The sequence below is a fragment of the Balaenoptera ricei genome, chromosome 6, assembly GCF_028023285.1.
Source record: "Balaenoptera ricei isolate mBalRic1 chromosome 6, mBalRic1.hap2, whole genome shotgun sequence".
NCBI lineage: Eukaryota > Metazoa > Chordata > Mammalia > Artiodactyla > Balaenopteridae > Balaenoptera > Balaenoptera ricei.
Genome location: NC_082644.1, coordinates 109,435,920 through 109,449,830, shown reverse-complemented (window position 1 = coordinate 109,449,830; position 13,911 = coordinate 109,435,920). Strand labels below are relative to the sequence as shown.

Below are 13,911 nucleotides of genomic sequence, written 5' to 3'. Positions count from 1 at the left end.
GTGAAGTCATGTAGGCTCGATCCGGAGGGTTGAATTGAGGTAGCATTAGCAGGAAAGTCGGATGACCACCAAAGTTGCTGCCAGACCTGGATTCTCCTCTTTTAGAGATGGAGTATCTGTATAAAAACCAGACGCCTCCAAAGGTCAACATTTTAAAATGTAAAGAAGAATCCATCTTTGAGCCATGTTTAGAAGGCAGATTAAAAAAGTTTAGTTAGGGGGCTTCCCTGGTGGCGCAGTGGTTGAGAGTCTGCCTGCCAATGCAGGGGACACGGGCTTGAGCCCTGGTCTGGGAAGATCCCACATGCCACAGAGCTGCTAGGCCTGTGAGCCAAAAGTACTGAGCCTGCGCGTCTGGAGTCTGTGCTCCGCAATGGGAGAGGCCACGACAGTGAGAGGCCCGCGCACCGAGATGAAGAGTGGCCCCCGCTCGCCGGAACTGGAGAAAGCCCTCGCACAGAAACGGAGACCCAACACAGCCAAAAATAAATAAATAAATAAATTTGTTAAAAAAAAAAAGTTTAGTTAAAGACTACTGAGAATCTGTAAGTTGTTGAACTTCAGTTCTACTGAGAACCTTTGAGATCCATCGTTTTTTAAATGTTTTCTATCAGAGAAACATGCCGATGGTTAATGATTGATATCACTTATCAGTATTGACTCCATAATACAAGCAAATAAGTGTCCTTCACTTCAGATATTATCTATGGTCATTTGAGTGTTCTCGCTTTCTCCTAAGTATCTTTTCCCGAAAATGATGGCAGAAGTACTTTGTTTGTTTTAACTTGACCCATCTTTCGTAACCCAGTTTAATTATTTTACAAATTTCCTTCTGAAACAACTAGGTCAGACAATAGTGGCAGATTTTTACCATTCCAATAACATATGTAGAGACACCGTTAGTGAAATTTGTATATCAAATTTTCCTTTGTGTGCCTTTTTTCCCAATATACTCAATACGAAAGTGTTGGTAAAATAGAACCTTATTAATTCAGAAGGATTGCCAATATGACCATAAAACATCTGAATTATAGTAAAATGTTTAGAGAAATCTGTTTTACTATTTTAAAATAGAGTACTTATTATATACTAGGTTAGAAATGAGTGCTAGTAAAAGGAAGGTAGTAAATAAAAACTTTCTAGTAAGCATAAAGTATCATAAAAATCTTAAAGATAAAATTTTTATTTCATTCTAAATTAATTACTAGACTCATTTGTCATAGGAAGCTTTGTTTTTCTTGCGCTCTTATATTAAAATAATTAAAAACCTCACTGAAAAGCAAGTTTATTTTTTAGAAAATAAAGATATTCTGTGCCTGAATGAATGCAAATTTTGAATTTGTGCTGTATGAATTAATAGATATTGCAGGATATCCATTCCCCACTAAAAACTAAAGTATTTGATTGGTCATTTATTCCCTAGAGAATGATGCAGCATCCTCAACATGATGTTTTCGTTGCCAGTCACAATCTTTTCTCTATCTAACATTCAGCTTCTTCTCTAGACTGGGACAGACCAAGGAATTATTCCATAGGCTTCCTTTGCAGATCTGTCTTCTCCTTCCACCATTTCCAGTGCCAATGACACTACCGTTCAGGTCTTCTCTAGAAAGACACCTCATAAGCCCTCTCTAAACCAGGCCCATTCTAAAATCACTTCAGTGTGAAACTGAATCCAGGTGGGTCTCCATCTGTATCAGAGTGCCTCCAGAGGCATGCTCACAGATGATAAAACATCAGAGCAATTGCCTGGTCAAGAGATGAAAGGCCAAAGACAATGCAACTTACTGATTTCTAATTTTGAGCCATTCATTGCAGTGCCAAACTCTTATGTTAGAATCCTTTTATTTGTATTAATCAAAATAAATTATCTAGGTGTAGGACTCTATAAAAAAACTCCTACTTTTATACCTGGGCATTAAAGGGTGTTTCAGTTCCAATTTTACTTTTCCTACTTAGAAGTCCCTCTTCTTGACATTAATAATTAACCAGTAAACCAATTTACCCAAGTTCTTCAATCTCGGTTTATTTAAAAGGAGAGTAACTTCAGGAGGGTTATATCCATGGTTTACTGCTACCTCCAGCATGGGCCTGTGGGGCATACTTTGTTTTTTAATCTTCGTGGGGAAAAGTTGGGGACAGGAACAAACGTAAGTAAAACAACCCATCTTTATTTTTCAATGCATCTTATTAATGTGATGAGTGAAAAAGTAAATTCAACAGACTGTGTTAATTTGTAAATAACTTTCTACTTCTGGGAACACTAAATGAATAGTCTCACCTCTGAATAAGAAAGTCATGTAGCATTTTGATTTGATGAGTGGCTAACGACATGACAGTTTTAGGGGATTGTTACTTGTAAAAATTTACATAAGTGATTATTCAAATTCCTCTTCAAAACAGCACAAACTAAACTCAAGATAATAAACTTTCTTGGTGTTTCTGGCTTGTTTCTATCTGGTACAGAGTTTTCTTTGTGTTTTCCGTGTACTGTACATAGTAAAGCAAGGGTTACTTGGGGTTCAATTCTAAGCCTGTGGTTTGAAAAATCTATTGTTATAATTACTTCCAAATTTATGAGCTAATGCTTCATAAATTTTAGTGTTATTATTGAAATAATGTGTATTTTAAACTAAATCTTTAAAATATTGATATCATATCTAGAAATAACATTTTAGTACTGATAAGTAACTGGAGAGTATCTAATCAAACCTACTCATTTCCTGTAAGGATAAATCCGGACAGAGGAAGTAACTTGCCAAAGGTCACACCACTAAGAGAAACAGAAGTAGGCCTTGTATTAAGGACTCCTCTTTACCGCTTCAATTTTTTCCCATTTTGTTATAAATGTATACTTTAAATATGTAAACTATATTATAAATATAAATGTATACTTAGGATGTCATAAATTTATAGCACTCTCCCAACCCTAATCTGATTTTCTCACATGGTCACAATCACCCCATTTCCTGGATAGTTTTCGTTTATTCCTTCTTGAAAGACAGCCGACTGAAGTTCAGAGAGATTGGATTAAATGACTTCAAATTAGTGGTAGAACTAGGACTAGAACCTGGGTCCCATGATACTTAATTTTTTCTACTACACTGTACTGGCCCTTAATAAACATCTTCTCTCTTTCTCTGAAAAAGTGAGAGTATGCCATTTACAACATGGGAATCAGTAAATTTAATTGATTGATTCAACAAAAATTTTTTGAGCACCTACTACGTGATAGGCACTGAGGATATAGTAAATGATACAGAGCTTGCATTCAAGTGGGAGAAGAAAATGATGAACCAATGAATGAACCAATGAGTGAATGAGTAAATAAATAAGGTCAGGTAGTTATTGGTACCATGAAGGAAAAAAATAAAGGAGAGTAAGAAGATAAAGAAATGATGGGGCACTATTTAAAAATGTAGACAGGGAAGGTTCTTTAACGAGGTGACACTCAAACAGAGGTTGAAGGAAGTAACAGAGCAAACCATGCAAATATCTGGAGAAAGAACATTCCAGGTAGAGACCAAACTAGAATTTGTGCCTCTCTGCAAGCTCAGTGGCCATATTCTCTACAACTATTGAAAGAAAATAAGAAAAGCATGAAATACTTTATAGCTACTAATAAAGTATTAAAGTAAAGTAAAGTAAACTAAGGACGAAAGTCTGTATGAATGGGTGGTTCCAGAGCTATCTTTTAGGGACCTGAAACATGAATTATTTTATATTTCACCACCACCACCACATAGACAATCAAAAGTAAAACAGGGCTTCCCTTGTGGCGCAGTGGTTGAGAGTCTGCCTGCTAATGCGGGGGACACGGGTTCGAGCTCTGGTCTGGGAAGATCCCACATGCCATGGAGCAACTAGGCCCGTGAGCCACAACTACTGAGCCTGCGCGTCTGGAGCCTGTGCTCCGCAACAAGAGAGGCCGCGATAGTGAGAGGCCCGCGCACCGCGTTGAAGAGTGGCCCCCGCTTGCCACAACTACAGAAAGTCCTCGCACAGAAACGAAGACCCAACACAGCCAAAAATAAAAATATATTAAAACAAATAAATTAAATAAAATTAAAAAAAATAAAGGATGCTGTGAATTAAAAAAAAAAAAAGTAAAACAATACTAAACTGAAAAATATAAAACTTCTAACAATACCAAAATTAAAATAGCTTTTTTTTTTTTCTAAATTTCTCTTGCAAAAACTCTTGATAAATTCAGTTTAGCCTAGCAATTGAAAGTGTTAATTCAGGAAACGGGCTGCTCGGGTTCAATTCCTAATTCTGTAATTTAATAGCTATGTGACCTTGGGGAAGTCAATTATCAGTTTCCTCCTCTGTAAAATCGGAGTAATAGTAAGATTTTTTTCATAGAGGAGTTGTCACAACACAGTGGGATTATATATATATATATATATATATATATATATATATATATATATATATATCTTAAAATAGTGCCTAACACTGAGTAAGATTTCAGTAACTGTACCTTATTATCATCAAAGCTGAACATTCCTCATTTTCTGCTGTACCTGGGTAAGCACATGGGGAATTGAGAAGCTGGTTGGAAGTCTGGAGATTCTTTTCCCCCTTTTACAATTTTTCTGTGAATGGTTCCGAATTAGTTGTCATGTAGGAGAATTGCCAGTTGCTTTAAACTATTCAATTGCTTCCAAATTAATTTCATTGTTATTAAAGACTTGCTGATTTAAAAAGACTTTTTAATTGTCACAGTGTTGTCAGAGACTGCAATAATTCTGCCAGGTGTGCTGGCCAGTGCCCTCCAGGCCTGTTCGGCCAATTGAATTATTCAATCACCTTTTGGGTTGAAGCACACTTCTTTTTCTTTTAATAGCATATATATAGCTTTCACTATTCCAATTAACTATTTTGTGATATATAATTAATAACCTAGTTTATATTTGTAACTTTTCTTTTAATAAAACAATGAAAATTCACCCATTTTAAGATCTCTATTTCAAAAACTTACATTGATTCATGTCCATTCTTTAAAAATCACATAAAAAATAAAACTGGGGGAACAGCTCACGGTTAGGAACATAGTTTGTAACCTTGACCTCAATTATACACATAACAGAGAGTGAGGACTGAATATAAAGACCTGCTTCACTGGGCTTCCCTGGTGGCGCGGTGGTTAAGAATCTGCCTGCCAATGCAGGGCACACGGGTTGGAGCCCTGTTCCGGGAAGAGCCCACATGCCATGGAGCAACTAAGCCCGTGTGCCACAACTACTGAGCCTGTGCTCTAGAGCCCACAGGCCACAACTACTGAAGCTTGCACGCCTAGAGCCCATGCTCTGCAACAAGAGAAGCCACCGCAATGAGAGGCCCACGCACCGCAACGAAGAGTAGCCCCCGCTCGCCGCAAGTAGAGAAAGCCCGTGCGCAGGAACGAAGACCCAACACAGCCAAAAAAAAAGATCTGCCTCATTCACTTACAAGCCATGTGACCTTGGTCAAATTATCCTCTTATCACTTATCAATGATGTAAAGTGTACATCATTGGCCTGTCGTAAATATTAAAAGACTTGTATGTAAAGCCCTAATATAGCCTCTCAATTAATGTTATAATCATTATTGTTGTATGATTGTTCTCATTTGTTCCTCAAGGACCTCCATCATTACTTTCATTTCTAAATGCATTGCCTAGTTCACTGTTATTCTATGCTTTTCTTTATCCACTCACTAGGATAACACAATAATTCTAAGATTACTTCCTTTCAACTTATTCAGTGAACTTAATGAATCATAACATTTATTGACTACTGAGCATGCTAGGTGCTTTCAGATAGGTATTCTCATCTCATCCTTAGCACCCTGGTAAAGAAGGTGATATTTTCCCAAGTAAATTATTTAACTCTCAGAGAGGGTTAATGACTTTACCATGGTCACTCAGCCAGCAGATGGCAGAGCTGGAATTCAATCTCTGGTACCTATGTTGCTTTTTTCTTCATTGGGCAAAAATATTGACCCTCTTTACCATTAAAAGTCTTCCTTTGCTGCAGTAGCTCAGGGAAGGTGCTATTACTACCTTTCTAAATGTTAACTAAATCTTCAGCTCTATTTCTCAAGTCTTAATTCCAAGCTACTTCTTGGAAACTGTGCTGAAATTATCATAGACCACAAATAAATGTTGATTTAAAAATATCATTTTAAGTTGAGAAAATGTGCCTATTTTATTTATTTTTATTTTATTTTTTATTTTATTTTTTGGCTGCATTGGGCCTTCGTTGCTGTGGGTACACTTTCTCTAGTTGTGGTGAGCGGGGGCTACTCCCCGTTGCAGCGCACGGGCTTCTCATTGCGGTGGCCTCTCCTGTTGCAGAGCACGGGCTCTAGGCACATGGGCTTCAGCAGTTGCAGCACACGGGCTCAGCAGTTGTGGCTCGCGGGCTCTAGAGTGCAGGCTCAGTTGCTGTGGCGCATGGGCCTTGTTGCTACGCGGCATGTGGGATCTTCCCGGACCAGGGCTCGAACCCATGTCCCCTGCATTGGCAGGCGGATTCTTAAACACTGCGCCACCAGGGAAGGCCCCAAATGTGCCTATTTTAAATTGAATCTCTCAAGTGAGATTTCAAAAAAAATCAGAAGTATAACAAAAAATGTCATATAAATATACTGATCCTTCTCTTTTCCTATTTCAACAGGTATGTCATTTCAGCACCAAAAGTATTCTGTGTTGGAGCATTTGAAAATATTGTAATTCAAGTTTATGGATACACTGAAGAATTTGATGCAACAATCTCTATCAAAAGTTATCCTGACAAAAAATTTACTTATTCTTCAGGCCATGTTACTTTATCCACAGTAAATAAATTCCAGAATTCTGCACTCTTAACAGTATGTATTTATCCTTCAGTTTCTTTATACATATAGAATATTCTCAGTAAAATGTGTACCAAGTTTGAATATTGATAACATAGAGATTTGATCATTTATACCACTCTACCACTGCGTGATTATTAGATGATGTCAGTCACTAATGAGTGAGTCATAAGCACAAGAATATTATACTTACTTTTAGGTTTGTACATATTTAAGTAACATTGTACTAAAAATAGTTTTTATTATATTGCAAATAATAAAAAGTCAACACTGAGAGCCCTCCAGAACATTTTATCCTTTAAAAGGGGTCTGTGTATTACTCAGGTTTGAGAAACACTGATCTAAATAAATTCTAACCAAATGTAGGAATTCTTTGATTAATGTTCTTGACGGTAAATGCTCTAACCTCTTAACAAATACTTCCACTTTTTAGGTTTATTAAGAAATAAAATTCATTTCCCAAAAGTAGACACTCTTATCTGATGCCATTAGCCACACACATGTGGCTGTTACCTTTAAATTTAAATCAATCAAATGTAACTAAAATAAAAAATTCAGTTCATCACTCATACTAGCCACCTTTCAAGTGCTTAAATAGCCACAGGTAAGTGGTGGCACCATACTGAACAGCTCTCCCTTATCACATAGAGCTCTGTTGAACAGTTCTAACTCAGATGGCCAATTGGAAAAGTAAATTAGGGTGGGGAAATCATAAAAATTGATGCATATCTTAAGCATTTAACTTCATCTTAACGTTACAACGTATCTTTATTTGCTAATCATTAGATGTTGTGCCCAGGTCTTTTCTTGGGTCCACTGGTTGGAGCAGAAATTCTTATTTATAATGTGTCACGGCTTTAACGAATCATTTGTTCTACAGTTTCTATTTCCTTAAAGTAGAGAAAGAACTTAGATACTTGCAAAGCAATCTGAGTGCAGAATCTTTATAGATTTTTACCGTTTTCCAAACTTTCACAGTACTCTCACATATCTAATTCAACATGGTTTGTTTTAGTGATTAACTTTTATCTCATGTTTTCAAAGCCGAAGTTTTCATAAAAACACTTTTCTTTCTTCTGTTACTTTCTGTGTATTAAATGTGCTTATCATGCAGTGTAAAGTGGATCATTACAATTACATAGACAAATTGGAAAGCACATTGCTCAACCTGTGGAAGCAGAAGGATGTAGATAGAATACAAAGTGTCCTGAATATCAGTCAGGATGTTGAACTGGGGATGGAGAACATGGGCTAATCCGACGAGCTGATGAAGTGAAAGTTTAAGAGAGCTCCTATAGTAGTAGTTTTTACTAAATGCATATAAAATTTGGGAAGCACAAAACAAGAAGATTTTTAATTGCTTAAAGCTAAATGTTGATTATGACATTTGATATTGAAGGGCTTTGGGCAAAATTTATTAACTACTTTGGCTCCTATACTACTTTTTAAATAACATGTTTTATATCCTTAAAATTATTATACTCTTTTCCATCAACATTGTTTTTTACAGATACAACCCAAACAATTGTCTGGAGGACAAGACCCAGTTTCACATGTGTATTTGGATGTTGTATCAAAGCATTTTTCAAAATCAAAAAAAATGCCGATAACCTATGACAATGGATTCCTCTTCATTCATACAGACAAACCTGTTTACACTCCACACCAGTCAGGTAGATTATAAGATGCTTCTCTCTAGCATCTTAGAGAGATGGGAGGGAGTGGGATTGGGATTGACACTATACTGTAGAGGTTTTGGGGTTTTTTTTTCCAAGCTTGAGCAGCTGGGTAAATGATGATGGCATTTATTTAAATTGAACTTTGGATGTGGGGAAGAGTTTTTATTTATTTATTTTTAATTTTTATTTTATATTGGAGTATAGTTGATTTACAATGTTGTGTTAGTTTCAAGTGTACAGCAAAATGATTCAGTTATACATGTCCATGTATCTATTCTTTTTCAAATCCTTTTCCCATTGAGGTTATTACAGAATATTGAGCAGAGGTCCCTGTGCTATACAGTAGGTCCTTGTTGGTTATCTATTTTAAATATAGTAGTGTGAACACTCCCAAACTCATTCTATGAGGCCACCATCACCCTGATACCAAAACCAGACAAAGATACCACAAAAAATGTAAATTACTGGCCAATATCACTATAGAGCTTTTTAAAACTTGAATTTAAGTGGCGATAGGTTTCCAACTTGCTCAAAAGAGTCTCAATCCCCAGTGATTTTTACACTTATAAATATCATTTTAATTTTAAATTCATACAGAAATTGTTAAACAATTAAACGGAATTTAAATTTAAATTTGATTTTAAATATACATCTTAAATTCATATGGAAATGACAAAAATTAACAATTATATTATCTACCTCATCAGTTATTCCCATGTAGAAAAAAAGCTATTTAAGAATTGTGAAATGTAGTGTTAGGTCTTATTATTAAACAAGTTTAAGATGTAACTGCAAATATAATTTAGGCAATGAGAAAATAATTTATTATAAAGCAGTGATCATAAAAAAGGTCTATTACTTTGGAGCTAATCCTCAAATTCAGAAAACAAATCAAACCCTAAGAATCAGATGTTTCAGCAAAAAATAAACTAAATCACAGAAATATATGGGTATTAATTTTCTAAGGGGATCTGCCTAAAGGAAGTTCCTATTAGAACATTGTTTTGTATTCTTGTTTTATCTGTTAGAGGGGGAAAGGGCAGGATAGCCAGTCAAAACTCTGGGATTGACGATTGACTGGATATATTCCCAAGGAACCAAAAATAAACACAGAAAATTGTGAATGCTGACCGCATATGTTCATGTGTCTGCAAAACCTTCGATTCCTCCATCACTCCCTGTTGCCAGAATTAACTTTTGAGCACATCAGAGATGGAATTATGAGAGAACTGTATGTGGAAGGGGGAGGTTATGGAGTTTCAATAATGACATTACTGGTGAAGGAAAGAGGAAGGGAGGCAGGACCAGCCAGCTTTGTTGAAAACATTTCAGGTAGTACATACCTGCTACATATTGGTTGATGTTGATAGTATGGAGTGGAACAGGCCTGCACCACTACCTTTTTAGCAGGAGCTACTGTTATGACCAGCTCATAAAGGAAAGGCCTAGAGAGGGTGGGGTATTGCTTTCGGCTTGGGCAGAATATCATAGCCAGAATAGTACTCTCTTGACTCCAAGATGACTTGGTGTACATGGAGATAGTCTCTGCCCATAAAGCTTGGGCTCTTTTTAAACATCATACCCAGAAACAAATATATCCATACCCTTGTGTTCCTCCTATGTTAGAGGACCTTCATTAATTGGGTCCTGTTGACACTACCTACTATTTAGCATCCTCATCTTTGTCCAACAAGTAGTCTGATACCCAGAGCCTGGGACCTCTCTTAGCTATCAAGGCTTTCCTTAAGAACAGCCTTGGGACTTCCCCGGCGGTACAGTGGTTAAGAATCCGCCTTCTAATGCAGGGGATGCGGGTTCGATCCCTGATCGGGAAGCTAAGATCCCACATGCCTTGTGGCCAAAAGACCAAAACATAAAACAGAAGCAGTATTATAACAGATTCAGTGAAGACTTTAAAAATGGTCCACATCAAAAAAAATCTTAAAAAAATAAATTAAGAACAGCCTCATATGTTATTTCTTTGTCGGAACTTTAGTGTAAGAAGATGTGGTATCCTCATCTATTCTAATCATAGAGGAGAACTAGAGAACTTTCTTCTAAATTTCTTTTTTTAATAAATGTATTTATTTATTTTTGGCTGTGTTGGGTCTTCGTTGCTGTGCGCGGGCTTTCTCTAGTTGTGGCGAGTGGGGGCTACTCTTCGTTGCGGTGCGCGGTGGCTTCTCGTTGCAGAGCATGGGCTCTAGGCACGTGGGCTTCAGTAGTTGTGGCATGCAGGCTCAGTAGTTGTGGCTCGCAGGCTTAGTTGCTCTTCAGCATGTGGGATCTTCCCGGACCAGGGCTCGAACCCGTGTCTCCTGGGTTGGCAGGCAGATTCTTAACCACTGTGCCACCAGGGAAGCCACTCCTCTAAATATTGACTCATTGGGACTTCCCTGGTGGTCCAGTGGGTAAGACTCTGCGCTCCCAATGCAGGGGGCCAGGGTTCGATCCCTGGTCAGGGAACTAGATCCTGCATGCATGCTGCAACTAAGAGTTAGCATGCTGCAACTAAAAGATCCCGCGTGCCACAACAAAGATCCTGGGTGCCGCGGCTAAGACCCAGCGCAGCCAAAATAAATAAATAAATGAATAAATTTTAAAAAGTAAATAAATCTTTAAAAATAAATAAATAAATATTGACTCATTAGTGAGAAGTAGTGAAGTATAGTGGTTAAAAGCAGACTCTGGAGCCAAATTGTCGGGTTCAAGTGCCAGCTAGGGCTCTTATTAGCTCTGTGACCCTGTGTGAGTTAATATTTCTCAGCCCCATTTTCCTCATCTGTATAATGGAGATAATAATAGAACTTACCTCATAGAGTTGTTGTGAGAGTTAAGTGAATTCATATGTGTCAATACTTCAAACACTGCCTACCACAGAGTAAGCACTAGGAAAGTATTTCCCATTATCATTTAATCTGTGGGATAGCATAAAGCCTTATTTACACAGAAGAAAAAGAATTACTGAGAAGTAATTCTTTTAAAAATTGATTACATCTTGCTGTTTATAGCTCTAATGTCCCAATGCACACATTTAATCTGAAGATCATTGAGGGATTTTTCTTATAAGCATCTTTAGGATAGAGGCTTAAATCTTCAAGGCTTTATAGGACAAAGGACTTCAGAGTATTGACCAAAATCCTTCAATTTCACACAGCCTGTGTCCTGCCTTCCCCTCCAACCTTATCACCCGCCATGTTCCCCTTCATCGGTGGACACCAGCCAAGCTGACCTCTTTTCAGTTGCTTTCTCACACCATTTTCCCATCCACAGTAAAGCTTGTGCACCTCTTCCTGGTATATTCATGCCCCTTCCTTGCCTTCTTAACTCCTACTCAACCCTTACGTGCCATCCCATAAAGGGCAGCCTTCTCTGCTTCAAAGCTCCCTCTTCCACACTCAGAAAGCCAGGGAGTGTCTTTTATGGCACTTCCTACCCCTGGAATTTTACATTTACTTGTGTCATCTCGTGTTTGCCTCTCTCCTCCACTCCATTAGAGGGATTCCATGTCTGATTTGTCACCACCATAACTCTGTGCCTAGCATAGTGTCTGCACATAGAAGGCATTCAATATACATTTTAAAATTAATAAGCTATATCTTTGGTACAAAAAAATTATTGATCTTGCCTTTGATACACCATTGCTATGAAGACAAGATTAATTTTCTAACCTAACACAAAATGGGTTAGAAAGTGGACAAGTAGTAGCCGTAGAAATAATATAAAATAAAAATAATAAACATTTATTGATTAGTTATTATGTGCCGGGTTATGCAAAAGCTTTGTCTCATTTAGGTTCACATACTATGTAGCAGATGCTAGCAGTCCTATCTTACAGATGCGGGAACTAAGGTGTAGAGGGATTAGGTATCCTGCTCTGGGTCACATTAGAAAGTGGCAGAGGCAGGAGTGAAACGAGAGTTTTGAACTCGAGGGCCTGAGCTCTTTTGTGGCATATTGCCTCTGGCAGCATCCCAGTGATGCTCAGGCCTGGACCAGGTATGTTCATAAAGCAGGAGGGAGGACTCGAGGAGGGAGACAGGGATGAGGGACAGCAGAGTGAACGGATTTACTGAGCATTTTGCTTTGATCTTATGGTATAGTGAAACCAATTTTAGAGCGCTTAACTCGTGGCTTCTTGTGTAGAGCTTTGCATAATACCGACCCTTTAAAAGGTTTATGGCATCGGATCAATTTTATTTTGTGGTTAAAGTTTTGGCCATGAAGTGATTTGAGCATCAGTAAAACCCTAGAGAAATTATAATATGTCATTGGAAGGGACTAGATCAGCATGTCTCAAGCAGCTATGAGTTAAAAGCTAAGCTGATGCTTTTGTTTAAAAGGTGGGGATCTATTAACTGACAGAAAGAAGTGGAAGAGAACTAATTGTTATTGAGCCCCTGCCATTATTCTTTTAACAATGAGAGAACAATTGTAGGATCTGGCTCAATAAATATAACAAAACCATAGAATTCAATGCTATCTTTAGTAACAATAAGAGACAATTTGGGGCCTTGTTGTAAGAGTGTATAATGTCTGAAACAAACTACTTAATTTTCCATTAAAATCTTCAACTTTAATATGAGACAATTTATTATACTCCGATATAACCATATGGTAGACACCACTATTTTGCTACTATGAAATTCTTTATAAACAGTGGCCTAATTACAGATATAACTAATTTTGTACTATATATTTGTTCCCAAAAAGATGTATGTAAATATATTTTAATAAAGTGAACTGTACTTTAAATTCACTAGAAAGTAGCTCTTTAAAGGAATCCAAAAGGATTCTCTTTAAAAGAAAAAAATCATTTGTATGTATATGTCTACAAACTAACTTTTTCTTTCTTTTAAATATGGATTTTCATGTATGACTGTGTATTGGATTTTTTAAATGAGGCTCATCTCTTTTAAGGGTGATTATTGTAAAAAATCAAAATACTGTGCTTAGGAAAGTTTTTGATGATATCAATTATTCTTACAGTAAAGGTTAGAGTTTATTCACTGAATGATGACTTGAAGCCAGCCAAAAGAGAAACTGTCTTAACTTTCATAGTAAGTATGTTATTTATTTGGATGAGATACTCTGTTCCATAATCCTGCCTTCACACCATACTAACTCATTGTGTTCAGGAAATGATTACTGAACACTTTCTGTGAGTATAAAATTGTAGGTTTATACCTCTACAATATGTAAAAACCTCATGAAAATGAAATCTCAACAAGTTATGTTTTGAACTAAATCATTTAAATATATCCTTCATGATTTATTTCTTGAAGAACACTGATCAATCACTAAGAATTAATTGAATACCTATTATGTATGAGATTTTTTATTTGTACAATACACTTGAGCAGTTTAGACTTTAGTAACTAACATACTAACA

General features: G+C 36.9%; 1 protein-coding gene across 2 annotated transcripts in view; it reads left to right on the top strand.

Moving 5' to 3' along the window:
- Positions 1-2,045: 2,045 nt before the first annotated feature.
- The window catches only part of C5 (complement C5), a 79,241-nt gene continuing 67,375 nt past the window's right edge, over positions 2,046-13,911 (top strand). For both annotated transcript variants that reach the window (XM_059925511.1, XM_059925510.1), the window contains exons 1-4: positions 2,046-2,150; positions 6,663-6,855; positions 8,351-8,513; positions 13,509-13,579. In XM_059925511.1, coding sequence (XP_059781494.1) covers positions 2,086-2,150; positions 6,663-6,855; positions 8,351-8,513; positions 13,509-13,579 — 492 coding nt within the window. In that variant the 5' untranslated portion in view covers positions 2,046-2,085. The remainder of the gene's footprint in view (positions 2,151-6,662; positions 6,856-8,350; positions 8,514-13,508; positions 13,580-13,911) is intronic.